At 42.0% G+C, this 21577-nt stretch overlaps 1 protein-coding gene across 1 annotated transcript in view; it reads right to left on the bottom strand.

The window, feature by feature from the left end:
* ATP1B3 (ATPase Na+/K+ transporting subunit beta 3) overlaps positions 1 to 17256 on the bottom strand; it is a 41158-nt gene extending 23902 nt beyond the window's left edge. The window contains exon 1 of the mRNA XM_044754404.2: positions 16881 to 17256. Coding sequence (XP_044610339.1) covers positions 16881 to 16989 — 109 coding nt within the window. The 5' untranslated portion in view covers positions 16990 to 17256. The remainder of the gene's footprint in view (positions 1 to 16880) is intronic.
* Positions 17257 to 21577: the final 4321 nt, after the last annotated feature.

The raw sequence follows: 21577 nt of genomic DNA, 5'->3' as shown, positions 1-21577 counted from the left end.
CATGCGGACTCTATAAAAGAAATTAAGCAGCAAGAAAGCTGACCATGGTTTCACCCAAAGGAGAAATGGGTCCTGTCCAGCCACTATGTTTCAACCTCAACTAGCTGTCTGACAATTCAGTTCTGGCACCAACCACCTGGAGCAGCCGACTCCACTATTAGTGTTAGGGCTCCGTCCTCCACAAGAATGCCCTTACTTCAGATGCCACCCAAACTTCTGACCAACGGGATACCAATCTGGGAGGTTCCCATTGCCCCCTCTGGTTTGATAATCCACTAGAATGACTCAGGACTCAGCAAAGAGCTATACTTAGGATTACAGTTTTGTTATAAAGGATTGTGAAATCTGATAAACAGAAACCTCCCTTAAAATGAAGTTGGCAGGCCAGAAGGGGGAGCTCTCACGCCCCATGACGATGGCAGAACCCAACAGGAAGAAGAAAAACTTTGTCTTCTTAAACAGGAGTTCAGCCAACGAGAGACAGTCACAACTCAGCCAATGAAAAGCACTCTACTTGGAACTCTCAATTCCTCCAATGGACTGTTCACAATGGCCCTCCCCACTTCCTCTTCCCTTCTTTGGAAGCTTCTCCTACCCTTGTTCCTCGGAACTTGCACGTGGCTTGCTATGGCTGCAGATCCTGTAAGGCAATTCTTTGTTGATCCCAAGTAAACTCATTTTGCTGGAGAAATAACTGGCTGTCTATTTGTTTAAGGTCAAGAGGACACACACAGGGTGGGGTCTGGGAGGGAATGCAGTTTCTACGCCCTCTCTGGTGGAATGAAGGCACATCACCCTCCAGCACATCAATGTGGTCCCCACCCTGGAAGCTCCACTAAGCTTCAGTGTCTAGAGTTTTTATTGGGGTTTCATTACATAGGAATGGTGAAATCATTGGCCACATGATTGAGCTCAATCTTGAGCCCTCTAATCACATGAGTGGTCTTTCTGGGGACCAGCCCCCATGGAAGCCATCTAGGGGCCCACCAGGAGTCACTATTAGCATAATAAAGACACTCCTATCACTCAGGAAACTCCAAGGGTTTTTAGAAGCTCTGTGCCAGGAACCTGGGACAAAAACCACCCAAATTCTTTATAACACCAGCACACAATACAGGCACAGGGCAGTCATTAGGCTTCGAGGCCTGGACATACACATCCACTCAGCACACTCCAAGATCCTGTGATCTGACTCCCTACTCTCACAAACTTCCTAATTACCTGAGGGTACCAAGATACTAGAAAGACTGTGCCTCTCCTCAGAGAACTCTGACTAGAAACTACTTTCCCTTGGTAAATAAATTAGCATTCTTACAGTTTAAAAAATTCAAGGCAGAGGCAGGCATAAATTTTTTAAAAACTCAATTTTATGTAGACAAGTACAAGTTTAAAATCCTTTGTATATCTGAATTTTTAAAACTGTTTTTTTTTTTGAGGAGAAGGATGAGCCCTGAGCTAACATCTGCTGCCAATCCTCTTCTTTTTGCTGAGGAAGACTGGCCCTGAGCCTACATCCATGCCCATCTTCCTCCACTTTATATGTGGGACGCCTACTACAGCATGGCTTGCTGAGCAGTGCCATGTCCGCACCCAGGATCTGAACCGGCAAACCCCGGGCCACTGAAGTGGAATGTGCAGACTTAACCACTGTGCCACTGGGCTGGCCCTAAAAGTAACTTTTTATTGAGGTATAATTTACACTACATTCATCTATGAACGGAATTGCTAGGTCATATGGGTAACACCATGTTTAGCCTTTTGGGTGAGTGCCAGATCGTTTTACCAAAGCAGCTGTACCATTCTACATTCCCAGAGGCAGGGTTCCAATTTCTCCACATGCTCATCAACACTTCTTATTGTCTTTTTATACAGCCATCCCAGTGGGTGTGAAGTGGTATCCCACTGTGGGTTTAAGTTGCGTTTCCCTCATGGTTAATGAGGACGAGCATCTTTGCATGAGCTTACTGGCCATTGTGGCTTCTTTGGAGAACTGTCTATTCAGATCTTTGGTCCATTTTTAAATTGGGTAGTCTTTTTATTGGAGTTCTAAGAGTTCTTTATACATTATAGATACAAGCCTCTTACCAGACATATGATGTACAATTATTTTCTCCCATTCTGTGGATTATCTTTTCACTTTAATGATAATGTCCTTTAAAGCAGAAACGTTCTTAACCTTGACGAAGTCCAATACATCTATTTCTTCTTTGGTTGCTTGTGCTTTTGGTATCGTATCTAGATACCATTGCCTAATCCACAGTCAGGAAGTCTTCCATCTATGTTTTCCTCTAAGAATTTTATAGTTTTAGCTTTTAAGTTGTCTGTCTTTGATGCATTTTGAGTTGATTTTTGTATGTGGTATGAGAAAGGGGTTCAACTTCACTGTTTTGCATGTGGATATCCAGTTGTCCCAGTACTATTTGTTTAAAAAACCATTTGTTGGGGCCAGCCTGGTGGCGTAGTGGTTAAGTTTGCACACTCTACTTTGGCAGCCCGGAGTTCAGGGTTCAGATCCCGGGTGTGGACCTACACACTGCTCATCAAGCCATGCTGTGGCGGCATCCCACATACAAGATTGAGCAACAATCTTCCTCAAGCAAAAAGAGGATGACAGACAATGGATGTTAGCTCAGGGCAAATCTTCCTCAAGCAAAAAGAATACTGACAACAGATGTTAGCTCAGGGCCAATCTTCCTCACCAAAAAGAATTTTTTAAAGTGCAGTTTATTGTATGTTAATTATACCTCAATAAAGCTGTTCAAAAAATAAAAACTTAGGACAAGCGCTAACTTAGAGAACTGGCCAAATTGAAGAAAAATTCAGTGAGCTAAAAAATCAAGCCAAGGTATTCTGCAATACTGGGCAAGAGGGCAGGTTTGAAAATTGTTGAGACATGGGGGACAGAACCAGAAAATCAACAAATCCAACAGGAATTCCACCAGAAGAGAGAGGAGCGGGAAGAATGCTCAAAGAAGTAACAAATTTTGTGTCTAGATTGAAAAATATTGGAAAATATCCCATACCTGCACACAAACAGGTAAAACTGCAGAACACTAAAAATCAAGAGAAAGTTTCTTAAAGCTTCGAAAAAGATACAACAGATTTTACCTAAGGCAGAGAAACATGACTGACATGTCTCATCAGTCAAAAGTGAAACAATATATTCAAACTGAGAAAAAATGACTGTAAACCAAATGATCAATCAACCAAGGAAACAAAAGACACTTCCAGACACACAAGCACTCAGAGAATTTACTGCCCTCAAATCCTACCTGAAAAAACTGGTCATCAACACAAAAGACCTGAAGAGCAACAGCAAACAACTGCTAACAACCCGAGTGTCCACAAAGCAAAGAATCAACGAAACATAACGCACAATGGAAAACTATAAACAGTAGTTAAAAAAGGAATGAAAGCTAGCTCAAAAACCCCAAGTGGGAAAAAGTAACCTCAGAACGACACATACCACACGCTTAAAATTAAAACACTCAAAAGAGTTATAGAATTCTATAAATACACGTATATAGAGTGTTTGTTAATGGACCAGAAACTTACAAATAAAACTCATCAACAGTGAGTACCTCTGAATACGGGAGGTGGGGATGGGGATTGGGGTCAAGGATGATCTGAGTTTTAGCTATAGTCTTAATTTCCTGTTTTTTTTTTTTTTAGAAAAATTTATTTATATAATATCTGTCTATCTTGGAAAAAAGGACAAAGCTCATTCACTAAATTCCAAAAACATCTAAGACAAAGAGGAAAAATATATAACGTAATGGTGAGCAAAGAAACCAGTAAAACTTACTAGGTAACACCTAGGTAAGTGTTGATTTTAATTTCTCTTCCTTACCAGGTCTGAGGAATAATTTACATACAATAACTTTCATTGATTTCAAGTGTACAATCCCAGGGAGTTTCGACAGTTGCACAACCTGTGAAATCACCACTAAAGATACAGAATATTTCTATCACCTCCAAAAACTTCCTTGTGCCCCATGGCAATCCACACACACCCTTCACCAGACAGTCAATGATCTCTTTAAGTTACTGTATTAGTTTGTATTTTACATAAAGTTAAAATTTTTAATGGTTAAATTTAATATCAAATTAAAATTCCAAAATTAATATGGCAGGAATAATTTTATAGTAGTCAAATAATAAAAGACATTCTCAAAGTGGGTTAAAATCCACTAAATGCTATTTAAAGAAGGAAACCTAAAATTATAACACATGATGGTTGAAAATAAAGTAGATCTTGGCTAATAAAAAGAAATGTAGATGTGGCCTTATTATTGTAAGCAAACTAAAATTCAAGTCAAAAAGCATTAACAGGGCGAAGCTATTTGTCTTAATAAAAGTAAATAAAAATACATCAAGATACAGCATAAAAGCCACGAACCTTCGTGATGCTAAGTGCCTTAAAATATGTAAAACAAAAGGAGAATTACAAAATTTATCACAATTCAGCCTAGAGATTTTAACATACCTCTTCCAGAAATCCACAGACGAGGTAAACAATAACAAAAAGGTCACTAAGTATTTTTAAAACATAACTAAAGTTACCTAATATCTGTAGAACTTTGTAGTCACCAGAAAATATACTCTTTACAAACTTGGAACATTGCCCCCAAACTGACCATGACTTAAATTACAAAAAACAAAAATAAAAATCTAAAAAAAAACCCCACACCTAAAAAAAGGAGGCCAATCCTGGTGGCCTAGTGGTTAAGTTCAGAGGGCTCCACTTTGGCACTGGCATTTGGTTTGGTTGATAGAACCACTCTTCTATCAGTTGCCATGCTGTGACTGTGGCTCACATACAAAATAGAGGGAGATGGGCAACAGATGTTAGCTCAGGGCAAATCTTCCTCAGCAAAAAGAAAAAAAAAATCAAGGCCACATCCTCTGAAATCAAAGTAAATATGTTAGAAACTAAAACAAAAATTTAGCAAATGGACTTCAAAGTAATCCTTGGATTCAAAAGACAACAAAACCTGAAATATTCAAAATTCAAAACAATAATGTAGTCAGAGCAGAACAAAGTAAAATCCACAGCTTTACATGTAGTCACTAAAAAAACAACTAAGACTAACAAAGCTGGGTTTTTAATTCAAGACTAAAATAAATTCAAGGAAAGTAGGAGAGATTTAAGATAAAAGTACAAATTAATGAAAAATGCAAAAAAAATCATTTAATTTGATCAATAAAACCAGTTTATAATTAGTAAATTTGAAAACAGATGTAATATATGATATTTCTAAGAAAATAAACATTTCCCAATCACAGGTTTTTACAGAAAATAAACAGAGCTCTACCCCTAAAAGAGACACCATGTCCCAATGGCTTTAGTTGGTTCTCCCAATTTTCGAGGCATAGACTCCTTTTCTATACATAAACTATCCTTTTCATATGCTCCGTCTAAGTTACCTAAATGGTTTTTACAATGCTAGCACTATCCAGATACCAAAACTGGACAGAGCCCTCACATAAATTTCAGACATTTATTTCACTTTACAACCCTTCCCTGGAGCTGTCATACACTATAGTGTGACCCTGACACATGACTAGATCCAGATCAACACAGTGGCCAAGAAAGGGTCCATGTAAAACGGAGCTGTGCATGTAACAAAGCTGGCAATTCACATCAGTGAAGAAATGATGGATTATTCAAATTTTGGGATAAGTGATTAAACAGGCCATAAATGATTGTTAAATTTGCGATCATGTTACTTTAAAACAAGTACAATTTTTAAGATAAGAGAGTTAAGAGACCAAAGAGAGCAAAAAGATGAGCAAGCGACTGTGAAGAAATGGAGACTCAGGGAACACAAAGATCTCTCAGGGCAGTCACCAGACGCATTGCCTGCCCATCACACCCAGCGCAGACCAGCGCCCACCAAATGGACAGAAGTGGGTCAGGAGTGATAATCTCCAACGCTCAGGAAGTCCAAGGGAAACAGGTACTTTCATCTACCGCCAGTGGGAGTATAAATTGGTGCAGCTTTTTGGAAGAACAATCTATTAATATAAAAATAAGCATATACTATAAACTGGCGACTCCTTTTCTCAGTATCTACCCTAGATAAATAGTTGCACACATACACTGCAGCAATTTTTAAGAGAAAAACTGGAAACAATCTAAATAGCCCTTAGAAAGAAATATACACATCCTGGATATATATCTCTACATTATGAAATATTATGCAATGATTCAAAGGAACGAGATAAATCTATATATACCGACATGGCAACACAGCAAAGACAGTGAGTGCAAAAAAAGGACAAGTTCTAGAACACACATTTTTTCCTGTGACTTATGTAAAAGTAGATCACTTATTCCTACATAGTCCATACATACTCACATACACATACACACGTATATATACACATATATAAATGCACTGAAAAAGGACTGGTAGGAAAACAGATAATCATTATTTGTAGGAAAGACTCTGTGATTGGTGGAAGGCGGTCAAGAGAAACATGAGTGTATTCGTGTGTTCTTTTTCTCCAACATTCAATTAGGAATATTTACATATACAGAAAGGTTGAAAGAAATGCAAGTGGACATCCATAAACCCACCTAGATTCTAGCTAAAATTCTACTATTGCGTTTCAGGTTGCAGATGTCAGCACACCTCACCTCTGAACACTTCAGCAGGCATACTAACTAAAATTGAGGCGAAAAAGTTACATTCAGTGAAATACACAAATCTCCAATGTACCTTAGACGGGTTTTGACAAATGCATTCGCCTATATGATTCAAAACCTCTATTTCAAGATAGAGAACACTGTCACTGCCCTGTAAAGTTCTCTCATGCCCCTTCCCAGGCAATCTCCACGCCCACTGTCCCAGAGGCAAACACCATTCTGGGTTTTTGTTGCTTCTTTTAGAACTTCATATAAATGAAATCACATAGTGTGTAGTCTTCTGCTCAGCCTCACTGTGAGATTCATCCGTGTCTTGTGTATCTGTACTTCGTTCTTCTACTGCTGAGAAGTACTCTACTGTGTGGACACACCAGTTTATCCATTCTCCCGCTGATAGACACCTGGGCTGTTTCCAGTTGAGCTACTACGAATATTCTTGTACAAGTATTTTTTATGGACATATGTTTTCATTTCTCTTAGGTAAACACCTAGGAGTGGAACTGCTGAATCACGGGGTAGGTGTATGTTTACTTCTGTAAGAAACTGCCAGCCCTTTATCCAAAGTGGATATACCACGTGTTACGTTGTAAAAAGCATTATAGTTAAGAGAGGTTACCCAGAGAAGAAGCTGAGGATGACGGTGGACTTACTGATTACAGTCCCGTAGTGCATAATGACCATTTGGTCAACGACAGACCCCATATAGGTTGGTGGTCCCATATAGCCTAGGTGTGAATAGGCTGTACCATGTAGGTCTGTCTCAGTACTGCAGGGGAGGAAGAAATTTTCCTGTATGCGTCTACGTCCTTCTGGCTGGTCTAAGAATTAAATTGACATGAGACAGAATGACAGGAGAAAAACAAAAGTTTAATAACATGGATACATGAGAGAAATCCAGGAAAACTGACTAACTTGCCAAAATGGTGGAAGCTCTCCCCTTAAACACCATCCTCAGCTAAAGATAAAAGAAGATGCTGGGGGTGGGAGGAGAGTCAGGGACTTCAAAGGGAAGGAAGGCAGTTCACAGGCAGGTGAAAAGGAGCGAATGTTTGGAAAACAAGTGTGTGTTTGGCCACAGAAACAGAAGAACAGAGCGGAGCCCAACAAACAGGCTTTTCTAGGTTCCTCCCTGTCTACCACCTAGTTCATGTTATGCTAAGGTGACAGCTCGCTTCCCCCCTCCGAGACAGGTTTATCTGAATCCTTCCAGGGAGTTAAGGGGGAGGGAGTAAGGAAAACTCTGAGTCTTTGTTTCTTAAAAATAATCAGCCTAAAATAATCCTCATGTTAAAGAGGTACACTTTGGGGTGGCAAATTTTGTTCCCCTTCAGTACACTCTGATGTTCGCACAATGACAAAATCCTCTAACGATGCATTTCTCGGAAGGCAGCCTGTTGTTAAGCAACACATGACTGTATCCACATCTGTACTGTAAAAATTCAAACAATGCTGTTACTTTTGTTATATGAAAAGAACGAAGCCGAGAGTCCACATCCCATTTAAGACCAGCTCAGGTTTCTGGGGTCAGCCTACACTGACCACTAACCGTAACTTCTCAAGTGGAGGTCAGCAAACCACAGCAGCTGCCTGTTTTTGTAAATAAAAGATTGAAACAGAGCTGGGCCCAGCAGTTTACATATTGTCCGAAGCTACAAGAGCAGAGTTGAGTAGCTGCAACACACACTATACGGCTGGCAGAGTCTAAAACATTATCTGGTCCTTCAAAGAAAAAGTTTGCCACCTCCAGTTCTAAAGCATTTGTACAGGCCTTGTTTTTCATTCCCAAGTGACATTTGAAACATCTCATGCAACTTTTCTCTTCTAGAGCAAATTAAGACCAAGAGATTGAAAATGAGTAACTAGCCTAGATGGAGACGGCAAACTAGACTTTAGGGCTAGGTTTTGAGTCCTACTCTGGTCATCTTCTCAGAATTTTGGTATGCTTCTCAGATTAAAAATATTATGTACCCACAGGCTCACTTTGACTGTGATGTCCTATCTGGAAACTTTCAAATGAATGAGAAGTTGAGTGGAACAGAATCATGATGAGCTAAGGGGAGTCATGGCTTTATGTACAAGTATCTCCACAAATAAGACTTTCACAGCACGGAGCTATACCAATTAACCCACAATACCCTCAACTTTAGCCCAAGGAACAGGTGAATCACAAGCTGAAACTGATTAAATGACAATCTGTTCATCAGAAAAATAGCACATGCTTACTACATGCGAGATGCCATGGGGCTGTAAAGTGCAGAGGTAAATCCTGCTCTGTGAGAACAGCCAGTGAGTAGGAGCAACACACACAGACTATAATCCAGGACGCAAAGGTGCAGGTGTCACAGGAGATAAATGTGGCATTACTTTCCCCTAGGCATATCAGAGAAGGCTTACAGCAGAGCTGGGCACTCAAGCTAGGTCTGTGGAGGAGGGAAGAATTTATAATGCAGAGAATGAAGGGCAGAGGGAGGGAATGAGCAGGGCATTCCAAACCAGGGAGCCTCAGATACACCGATTTGGCTACAACATGTGGTGTATGGGGAGTAAAGTGGGAAATGACAGGTTTTAAGGTTGGAAACTTAGTTCTAAGCTGATATGTAATAATCCTGGAATGCCAGGCTGTCTGGAATTTATTTAAACCTTCTGAAAGCGATGGGGATCCAAATACAGTTTTAGGGTATGGTGAGTAGCATGATCAAAGCTGCAGCCTTAGAAATAATCTGATAGGAGTGAGGTCACACTGGTTTGGGTCACAAGGATTCCAACTGATTCCTTGGATCTTTCTGCCACAGCATGGCCACCGACCAGCAGTGTAGGTCAGCACCCAGGAACCGAACCCGGGCCACCAAAGTGGAGCGTGCCAAACTTAACCAGTAGGCCACCAAGGCCGGCCTGACACTATACTTTTTTTAAAGGAGTAGATAAAAGTTGGAAAGCCAGTGGTCTATTTGAAATTGGAGCAACTTTGAAAAAAAAAAACCTCTTCATCTGATGCTTTAAGTTTTGTAATCAGAGAATTTATAAGAAAAGACATTACCAGGAGCCGGCCCCCTGGCCTAGTGGTTAAATTTGGTGCCTTCCACTTCAGCGGGCTGGGTTTGCATCTTCAGATTCCAGGTGCAGAGCTACACGACTCGTCAGTCAAGCTGTGGTGGCAACCCACATACAGAATAGTGGAAGACTGGCACGGATGTTAGCTCAGGGCTAATCTTCCTCAAGCAAAAAGAAGATTGGCAACAGATGTTAGCTCACAGCACATCTTCTTCAGCAAAAAAAGGAAAGAAAAGGCACTACCAGATCCTCATACAGTGGGGACAGGGTTGGTCGGAATGTTAAGGGCTAAGAAATTTGAAATGAGTGGTTAGCATTATGAAGCTGGGAAAAATGAGCACCCTGGGCTGCCTCTGAATGTGTGCTTTCACACGATATGGGGGGCGGGTACGGGAGTGGTGAGTAGGTCAGAAAAAGTTCACTCCCAAATTAACAGCAGTAGTGATAATCAGGGTGTGGGTCAGATTCAAGAGATGTTTGGAAATAGAATTGGCAACAGGTGGCCAGGTTTAGAGCCCAGATGACAAAATGATGGTGACACTGTTTTCAAAAACTGCAAATATAGGAGCAACTGAGAACTTCAGTGGCGGAGGGGGTGAGTGTGCTGTTTACCAGGTGACACCTAAGATACTAGAGTTAGAGAGCTCATTAAGAGAGCTAAGCCTCACTCTCCCAGATTTATGGGATATGCAGCAAGCAAGTGGAATCTGAGAGAGATGTTAACCGAGAAGCAAAATTCGTGAGTGATCTCTGCAGTTGTTTTATGAGATTGCCAGAATGAAGATGAAGACAAAACAAGGCCACCCAGCACCTGGGAAACACACATTCAGGAAACAAGACAAGGGCAGACAGGAAGGGACCAGGAAATGACTGGAGCTGTATGGAGCCGGTGTCCGGGTATAAAGGGCCACTTTTTTTTTTTTTTAAGATTTTATTTTTCCTTTTTCTCCCTAGAGCCCCTCAGTACATAGCTGTATATTTTTAGTTATGGGTCCTTCTAGTTGTGGCATGTGGGATGCTGCTTCAGCATGGCTTGATGAGCAGTGTCATGCCCGCACCCAGGATCCGAACCAGCGAAACCCTGGGCCGCCAAAGTGGAGTGTGCAAACTTAACCACTTGGCCACGGGGCCGGCCCCTGAAGGGCCACCTTTTATGGGCCAGAAACTGCCAAGAGAAAAGTACCTTACGCCTTGGATGAGGGTCAGTTCTGAAGCCAGACCCTAACAGGGCATTAGCAAAGCACCAGGTGGAGGTGACAAGTAAGTGCCAGCTCCACAAAGGGCTCAGCAACACCGTCTAGACAGGAGACGTGGGAGGCTGTTAAGTTAGAGAATTCTTTTCAGAAATATTATTAGTGGGCCAGCCCGGCACAGTGGTTATGTTTGCACATTCCACTTTGGTGGCTCGGGTTTGCTGGTTCGGATCCCGGGTACAGACCTTGTCAAGCCACGCTGTGGCAGGTGTCCCACATATAAAGTAGAGGAAGATGGGCACGGATGTTAGCTCAGGGCCAGTTTTCCTCAGCAAAAAAGAGGAGGACTGGCAGCAGATGTCAGCTCAGGGCTAATCTTTCTCAAAAAACAGAAAAAAGAAATATTATTAGTAACAGCACCCTGTTGGGGAGAGGACAACACGGTTAAACATACTCTCACTAAATGTGAAAGCAGGTAGGTTAAAAAAAAAAACGGCCTTTCTGAGGGTCTCCTAAGAGCAGTCTAAGAAGCTGAACAGAGCAGGAAGCAAGAGACTTGGATAACAACCCTGTTCTGTTATCCTCATCAGATGCACAACCCAGGCGTGTCACAAACTCAGCTGAGTCTCCAATGAGAAAGCTAAGCGGAAGCTTCTTCCCAACACTCAACTTCTATGAAAATGCAAAGTACTGCAGGAAAAAGAGGAAAAAAAAACAGAAAAAGGAAAATACCCAAATACTGGAGGAATCGTTACACTATGATACACCAATACCATCAAAGACATTAAAAACAATGTTGCAGAAGACTAATTAAATGGGAACATTTCGTAATACCGCTCGTTCATTCAACCAATTTTTATTACGTTCCTACTAAGTGCGAGGCATCAGGCTAGGTGTTAGGGAATCAAAGATGAGTGAGACGTTAATCAGAAGTTTACAGTCTGGTAAACAGCCAACAAGCACACTACATAAGGTCATAAATGTTACCATAAAAAAGGTATTGTGAGTCACATAGCAGCACTTGACCTGGTCTTAAGGCAAAGAGGGATTCAAAGATGTTTGCCAGAGATCAGTATCAAAGCAGACACCTGAGTAGCCAGGCAAAGGTGAAGGAAGAAGGCCCAGAAGGGGCAGGAGAGAACCATGTGGAACAGTAGAGAGATGAGAGGGGAGAGAGAGAAACCAGCGAGATGACAGTTTGTATGTCATGCTAAGGAGCCCCTGAGGACAACGGAGGTTTCGAAGAACAGGTGCCTATGAAACATCCAACTGAAGATTTCTGACAGGTAGTTGATGGTAAGAACATAAAAAAGCCATACGGACTAGAGATGCAGATTCGAGAGTCCCAACAGAGAGAGTAACTAACACCACCAGAACACAGAAATTCTAGCGGAAAGTGTGGACAATCCCCACAGAGGGGACAGAAAGGGCCAGAGATACCCCAACACATCAACCTCTAAGTAGGAGGCAGAGGAATAAAAACCATTCCCTTTAAACATTAAATGCTAAAACTAGGTATCAGTGTATTTTTAAATTTACTTATACATTTCCTAAAAATTTATTTACATATAGGAGAAATACTATGAAAATGTTAACAGTAGTTATTCTAAGTAGTTAAAGACTACAGGTGATTTTACTTCAAAATCAATGTAATGAATGCATAATTAGAAGTAATTTACCTTTCAAAATTAAATGGTTTCTTCCTCCCATCACATAATCAGTGTTAAATGAGTGGGTCTTAATCAAACATGACAAATCATGGAAAAGTAGTTACTAAAGATAGGAGGGCTTTTTAACTTCTCTTAATACAACTAATTTAACTCTACAGATATAAATTCAAAAGTCAATTTCAAAGAAATCAAATTATTTCGGGGGTGGGGGGAGGCTGCGCTTTAACAACAGTCAAGCACACACTCCGGTAATTACAATGGCCTCTGGAACACAAGACATACACTTACCCCTTTCCCTCCCTTCCACTACCAGTCCAGAAGTGCTGTCTCCCGCTGGGTGATGGCTCAGTAGGCCTCTGCTGCTGCCGCCGCCACACCCACCACTGACCTTCCTTTGCAGCCTGCACACAGGGTAAGGCAAGTCCTGTTACTTTGCCAACGATGCATATTTCTGCAAAGTTTCTTTAACATGTCACACTCCACAGGACAAAGAACAACACCTTACAAAACTATGTGATACCGGGAAAATAAGCACACTTGCCTTCTCCCCTACAGTCAGACACCCAAGATGGGATGGAGTCTGATCTCCAAAGCAGAGCCTTTACTGAGGCATGACCCAGAACGGGAGCAGGTGACTGAGAAAATGGCACTTCAAGGACCTATAATAAAACAAAAGGCACATGAACAAAATATAGGTATCAATCGTTTTGGTCCAGAATCCTGACTATGTTTGGAAATCTCTAACTCGAGTTTTAAGATAATACTAATATAAAGCACCTACTGACAGATAACCTTAAGACAATGAACTCCAAAGAAGCCCATAAGCAGATGCCATTAAATGACATCACGTCATGGCATAGTTTAAAAAAAAAAAAAAGGCTCTGCCTTGGAGAGTCTGAAGGCCAAGGAGTCTATCGCTAACCGAGTGACTGAATTCTGACAAATCAGATTTGTGGGTTCAATTTTCTCAACTACGAAATGGCATAGGGCTAGATTTAGCAGCTTTCAAGCTTTTTCTGACTGTGAACCACAGTAAGAAATACATTTTACCTCAGGGTATCTGTATATACAAAACACAGAAAAGTTTCAAGAAACAACGTTTTTCCTTAGAATAAATTTATTAGGAAGAATAAACTCTGATATTTCTGCTATTCTATTTCATTATTTAAAAAATGTTAATTGAAACACACAGTCTACTACTTACAGTTTAGATAACGTTAGATGATCTCTAAGCTTCCCTCTTTCACTCTCATTGTATTGAATGCATTTAGGTTTAATATTTGCAACATCAGCCGCAAGGTGCTACAGTTTCTTTGTCCTGTGTTTCCACTTATTCCTAATGTGTCGTACTGTTCTGCTTGAGAAACCAGCTCTAGGAACACTGTGATCACCTGCATGGTATGCTTTAGAAGGCTGTTGTGAAAATCCAATGAGGTGATTATACGCGTGTAAGCATTCTGCAACTGCTGTAACCAAGTGTAAGATATCAGCCAAATATACAAGAAGCTCCTCCAAACCTTTATATAGTTGTTTCAAACAAGGCAAAGTGATGTAACATGCAGTATTTCCACTTTACCCCAAATATGAATGGCAAAATTGCTTTTTAAATGTGTGCTTTTAATGTATCTAAGGCACTTGGAGAGAAACCTCAGATTAAATGGGACAAATGTACTAAAGACCTGAAGGTAAAAAGTAAAATCAGGAAACATCTTAAATGAATGTCTTCTAAAACCCCCGAGCTAGGGAAGGACCTTCTCTCCACAGCAGCAGACATAGCAACTTTTCCAAGGCCAAAAAAAGATGTAATCCCCTCACCACCACCACCTCCTCCATTAAATTCAAAAGCAACCAGAAAAAAACTTCCCACAAATGAGTTTTCTTTAAAAAAAAAAAAAAAAAGTGTAACATTTTCAAAACATAAAAGGTACATATACCATACATGACCTAGAAATTCCACCTGTAGAAACCTATCTCAAGGAAATAAATTTGCAAAAATGTACATGTAAGGGGGAATGGAATGGGAAGAGGACGGACCAGTACATATAATAATACACTGGTTAAAAAAATGAGGAGTTACTCATATTTCCCTATCTCCCACGCATACATGCGTACACATGTTAATAAATTTGTCCAAAAAAACTCACAGTACACCTAACTAGGCAATGGAACACTAGTTAGCTGTTAAAAGTGGCGATACAGATGTTTATTTATTAACACGGGAAGATGCCCACAACATCCTCAAAATATTATAAAACAACACTAACTGTATGGTCTCTTTTTGTTAAAAAAAAAAAATTAATGTTATATACATTTCTTAAGTCTGCCCAGAGACATACAGAAATATTAACAGTGGGTATCTCCGAGGTGATGCAATCTGGCAGCTAGCCCACATAGTGCCTCTGAGAATCAGAACCAGACAAGCCTCCTCCAGGCAGGCCCCCATGCTCCAGGGTACACAGCCTGGTGGGCTGAGTAGGATTTCCGCCTCCACCCATCACTCCCCCACATATCCTTGGAAGGATGCTCTTACGTTGGAAGAGGATTATGCGTAATTTTCACCTATTTATGCCATTCTGCACTGGCTTACCACTGTTACAAGAGGCATAGAAATTTACTATCCGTTGATAAGACTAACACTTATTTTCCATTTTGAAAAAAGGTCTTGCCTTAATCCTTCTAAGACTACTCCCAACTTTACTTGTGCTACTACTGCCCTTATACAATGCCTTAAACTTTGATAATTTGTGCACGTGTTCTCTATTTAAACGCATATACCAAACAAAATCTCTACCCCAACATCATATTACACAACGTTAGATAGAAAGCACTGCCTGCAGTAAGAAAAGTCCTTCCTACACAAAGTGAAGATACTTATCGGGAAATGAGAAGGCACTGAGGAAAGTAACCTACAGAAGTTAGTTCCTCTCCAGCACTCAAAAAATCCTCCAGCAAAAAGTTAGTACACTCCAGAAACAATAACAATTGTTCACCATTTTCCCCCAGTTAACTCCGGATGCAAGATTTATTTCCTCACCACACTAGTGGTTCCCATAAGACAGCCATTTCAATAAAAATCGTGAGTGATTACTATGCAGTTAGGCAAAGCATCTGTAAAATAATACAGCCGCTGGACTAGGATTAAAGGACAACTGGGTTCTTTTCCTGGCTCTGTGGAATATGTAATTTTACACAAAGCAAAAATCACCACCTCTCTGAGTCTCATTTTTCTCATCTTTGAAGAGGGGGTTGGACTCACAAAACCCCCAAGGCCCCTTCCAGCTCGTGACGGGACTCAAGCCGCCTTGCCCTGCCGGAGGAGCCGATCTCAGTCAGCAGCAACAGTTTATTTTCTGAGTCACAGCCAATTTACTCTCTCCATGCTTCTCTCAAAAATGTGCCCAAATAGCTCCCGACTCTAGACGTTTATTCTCACTCAGAAGAAAAGATGTATCAAGACCCACTAACAAAATATGTTTCAAAAGGCCAAGGGAAAACAAAATTAGTTTACTCAAGTATAAAGGCAAAAAAAACCCCAAAACAGCAGTAGTCCCTATTCAGAGATTAAAATAATTTTTCGGAAAAAGGAGGCATTCTAAAGCAGCAGCTCTACACGGGTGGATGGTTTGAATATTTCTTTTAAAACAAAGAACTCACGCAGAGAAAAACTGCTAACATCCACAACCATCACACGTTTTGAAAGCACAGGAAAAAAAACTGTGTCATTCAGAGGGGATTTACTTTCCCGAAAAGCGGCATATTTGCAAGGAAGAAAACGTCTGTAATTAAAAAGGAATTAGGGAGGAACGAACCTTTTCAGCGGTCTTGCCAGGGTCCCAATTCCAGCGCCCGGCAGTGGCCCGGCCCGCGAGCCCCTCCCACCGCACATCGGGCGGCCCCCACGCGGAACCCTCCCTCGCCCTTCCGACCGGCCGCGGCCGCAGCGTGGTCGGGTCACAAGATAGCGGCGGGAGTGGAAATTTCCTCTCCGCGCGCCGAGCAGCAGCCGGCTCTCGGGGCCGCCGGCGCCGCCGCCAGGGCCTCTCGCGCTCCGACAAAGGAGGCCGGGCGCGCGGCCCCGCACGCTCGCTCGGGCTCGGCTCCGGGCAGGGGTCCCCGGCTTCCGGCGCCGCTCGGGGCGGGAGGCCCGGGCAGCACGTGAGCCCGCTCCGGGCCCGGAGGAAGGAACCCGCCCGCCCCGCGAAAAATGAATGGGGCCGCGCGGCTCCGCCGCCGCCGCCGCCGCCGCCCGGGGAGTGCGGAGGCCGGGGGCGCACCCCGCGGCCGCGTCCCCTCCCCGGCCCGCCGCCCGCTCACCCCAGCTCTTCGTGGTGCGCCCCAGGAACTCCCGGGTGGTCGGGTTGTAGAGGAAGAGCTTCCACTCGGCCATGCACTGGCTGAAGGACTTCTTCTCTTTCTTCGCCATGGTGTCCGCGCCGATAGCGAGCGGAGCGGCGGCCGCGGGGTGGAGGCGGCGAGGGGCGCGGAGGCGCGTCCCGGCTCTGGCGGCGCAGCCCGGCGGCGGAAGGCGGCACGGCCGAGGACACCTCCGCGCTGCCGTGCGCGCTGGAGCCGACTGCGCCGCGCCGCGCCGGGCGACCGCTCGGGCCGCGGGAGCCTGACGTCTCCGCCCACCGCAGCCAATCCCCGCGCCGCTCGGCCCGCGCCGCCGCCGCCGCAGCCGCCGCGACCGCCTCCCCCTCGCGGCCCGGCGCAGCCCGGTCAGCGAGGACGCCCCGCCCCCGGCCCCGCCCCGCCCCGCTCGGCGCTCCCTCGGCCCCGGCCGCGCGAAGCAAAAACCACACCTAGCAGCTTAAAAATTCTCGAGGGCTCACGGAGGAGCACGTTTATGATAAGAAGCGAAAGGTGGGCGGCCCCGCCCGGCAGGTTCCCGGGAGGAGGACTCTGGGGAGATGCTGCGGGCGGCCGGGCCGGCACCCCACTTCGGCTCCTTGCGGGAGGCGGCGCGGGACGAGGAGAGCACGGAAACGACTCGGCTCTGCCCAAGGCGTCTGCGCCCGGTAGGAGCCCTAACCTCCCTGTCCCCATCCTCCCTCCCAGACCATCTCCAGGCGTGGTCCTTTGGGCTCTATGACGTAACGAGAAGATCGTCTGCTGTATATACCAGCGTCTTACGTACTGCTGCTCAGAGGCTGTCCTCGCTTGCCTCTTGACGGATTCAACCAGGAGTTTGGGGTCAATGGGCATTTCATTTTAAATATGCCAGTAATTAAATGGAGTGTAGTTTTCCTCCAGGTTTAGTAGAAACTGTCAATGAAATCAATATACATGCTTTCCTGAGGTTCCTGTCAATGAAAAGATCCTCTTCTTTTTCTTGTTCAAACTCTGATCTACAGGAAATCGCTTCTTCGTTTAGTGTTGCTGCCTAAATAATGTCCCCGGCTTTCTCTCTATTCCGCTGCAGTGGATGCTGCCCTTGATCGAGCTGAGGGCGCAGTCAACGTTTTCCTACACGAGATGGAGCTGAAGTGCCCTGCGGCTGTGCGACAGCAGGAAAAGACGTCAATAGGAGTTTGGGCAGAAGGTGCATTTTTTTAGAAAAAAGAAATGGAGCACTGCCTCTGTTTTATTAGCCAATAAAAAATATGAATAAAGAAATGTAGCATACATCTTATTGTTTGGAATGATGACTTTTAATCCATCAGGAAGTTTAAATACAGCCTGCAAATGCTTTAAAGGAGTTAAATGGATAACGAAATTCTGGCATGTCTCTTGTTTCCTCTCTGCTTATCAAAACAAGGAATTGTGAATTACGTCTCCCGCAAGTGGAAAAGAGGAGAATATGTTATTACAAAGTGATTTTTCCCCCTGTGCTTAGGAAAGCTAAATTTATAATTATGACTTTGGGAATGATAACCAAAATCCAGTTAACTTTTTTGAGCCAATGACATCAAAAGATTTGTAGAAGCATTTTGTAAAATTTGGCATGAAATTAGTATTAGAAATAGCAAAACATTGTGCATGCAGACTAGAATACACTTCTTGTTCATAAGCAAGGTTGAAACAGAACTTAGGAATGGAAGGAGTTAACTATCTTTATCTCATTAAGAATCTGACTACAAATCAGAGGAGAGCTAAAATATTGGTGGAGTCAATAATGGGCTTTTTAGTTTAGATAAGAGGAAAGATAGAGAGTCTCTTTGAAATAAAATATAAACCCATCTGCTTTATTGTGTGTGTGTGTGTGCTAGTAACAAGCACACTTTGAGAAATAATTACTTGGGACACAAAGAAAATATGGTTAACAAGAACATTATGAAATAATGTTCCAAAGATATTGAATGCTGTCAGAGATTTTTAGTGGTCATTAATGTGAATTTCATAGATAGTGCTTTGTGGTTTTCCAAATAAGGATTTAAATACAAATATAATTCAGTAAGTAGTTTCATAAACCCATGCCTAGTTCAGAATAGTGACTAGATCCAACAGATTTCAGTTTGGATAAAGTTTTACATTCTACTCCAAAACATGGAACCTATTTGTTTCTCTGATAGGTGACACTTGAACAGTACCTGGAAGAGAAAACACTGAGTGTATTGGGGAATGTTGGCCTATCAAGTATGAGTAGATGAAATATCAAATCTAATCACAGCTTTATTCTCTGCAGGTTTATTTCACTATACGTAAGGCTCCCTTTTAAAAGAGAAGTTATTTTGCCAGATAAAATACAGGATGCCCACTTCAATTTGAATTTCAGATAGGCGATGGATAATTTTTTAGTATAAGTATATTCCAGTAATATTTGGGACATACTTAGACTAAAGAAATTATTCTTGCCTATCTGAAATTCAAACTTAACTGGATATCCTGTATTTTTGTTTGCTAAATCTAGCTCCACTGCCTGTAGAGAATACCCATGAATTCCGTAGTAGTAATGACAACGATCATTTATGCATTCTTAAGTCCTAGGCCCTCTACTGCTAGTTTAGTGTAATTTCTTTCTTCATCTTCACAAACACCCTAAGAAGGAGGTATTGTTTCCCTAATTTTGTAAATGAGGAAACTGAGGTTTAGAGAAATTAAGTAACTCACCCATGGTCAAAAAACTATCCAACAGCACACGGATTCAAATGCCGGTCTCCTGCGCCACCCAGTACTGCCTGTGCAGCGAAGGATGGCAGCACTCTGGGGAGATTTCCCAAAGCTGAAAGAGGCAGAATGAGAGAAACAGTGGTGGACCACTGGTTGAGCATACTCTCCAATCAGTAGAATCCATTTTCTACTTTCTATGGGCATAAACAAGATATTTTAGCTCTTAATTTGCTGAAACTCTTAGTTTATTCCTGAATTTTCAAGTCATGTGTACAGAAAAAGTATTTCAGTTCCTATAGCAGCATCTCATTTATAACTTGGTGTGATAACTGATGTGACTATGGTACTGGGTCATGGAAAGGCCATTATTTGTCCCTCAGAGAATAGATATTAAGATTCCTTGGAAATAGTCCTTCCCCGCAGGCAGCAGCTGCAATTGTGTCAGGATTTTATTGTATCTGAGAAACACAGTCATGAATGCATACTCGTCTTCACTGAAAATGTCCTTTTCCACACACTGGTTTTAATACTGAATGCTTTTCCTAATCCTTTAACAAACAGCATCTCTACATTCTTTGCAGGTTAAAGAGCAGATGCTTATATTAGTGACCATCTTAAATTAAATGAACCAGTGTTTTTTCTGTTGTTAAAATTTTTAATACCATCATCCACTGTGTTAGGTGCCTTATGAAAAAGTATATGAATAGGATCTAACAGGATAACTTACTAAATGAAAAATAAATTCAAATGAACCCAGTGTGAAAGATTATTGAATTAATAATTCAGTTATAAAAATTTACAGGAGCGGGTGGAGGCATAGGTGAAACAAGAATGGCAGAATGTTGATATTCATTGAAGCTTGGCGATGGGTGCATGGGGTCCATTATACTTTGTTTACTTTGTATATCTTTGAAATTTTTTATAGTAGAACATTTTTAAAAATTGGGGGCAAAGGATAGGCAATTTTCCTGACGCACATTTTTCAAGTTCACTTAGTTGAAAAATAACCGAAAGAAGATATAGAGCCAGCTGTGATGGCCTAGTGGTTAAAGTTTGGCGCTCTCCCTGCTTTGGCGGCCTGGGTTCACTTCCTAGTCACAGAATCACACCACCCATCTGTCAGTAGCCATGCTGTGGCGGTGGCTCACACAGAAGAACTAGAAGGACTTACAACTTGGATATACAACCATGCACTGGGGCTTTGGGGAGGAAAAAAAGGGGAAGATTGGTAACAGATGTTAGCTCAGGGTGAATCTTTCCCTGCAAAAAAAAAAAAAAAAGAAAAAGTTTAAAAAAGAAAAAGAAGAAGATATAGACTTAGGATTTTCAAAAAAACTATTAAAAAAGAAAAAAGCTGACCTCATAGGAAATGAATAATCCTAGGAACCTAAGAGAATTTTTTTAATTCTATTTAGCGATCAGGAAAATTTGAGAAGCTATTTTAGCCATAAAACAAGAACAAGTTGAGATTTTATATATGTATATATACATATACACACACATATATATGATTTTGTATATATATAAATAGTACATATATATGATTTTATGTATACATAAAATCATATATATGTATATATGTAATCAGAGACAAAAACGAATTATGGGAAATTAAAAATATAATTCCAAAAATAAAAAAATCAACATAAGGGCTGAAAGAAAAGGCCAGTGGAATCTCCCAAAGTGTAAAGCAAAAAAACAAAGGAAAAAAATATTTTTAGGGGCTGCTCTAGTGGCCTAGTGGTTACATTGGCATGCTCCACTTTGGCAGCCTGGGTTTGGTTCCCACGTTCGGACCTGCACCACTTGTCTGTCAGTGGCCATGCTATGGTGGTGGCTCACATACAAAAAGAGGAAGATTGGCAGCAGATGTTGGCTCAGGACGAATCTCCCTCAGCAAAAAAAGAAAGAAAGAAAGAAATATTTTTAAAAGTCCAACGACTATATTGGGTCAATCCAGG

This window comes from Equus asinus, chromosome 21 (genome assembly GCF_041296235.1).
Source record: "Equus asinus isolate D_3611 breed Donkey chromosome 21, EquAss-T2T_v2, whole genome shotgun sequence".
NCBI classification, from domain to species: Eukaryota; Metazoa; Chordata; class Mammalia; order Perissodactyla; family Equidae; genus Equus; species Equus asinus.
The sequence above is the reverse complement of the archived record's forward strand: the minus strand, read 5'-3'. Positions and strand labels throughout refer to the sequence as shown.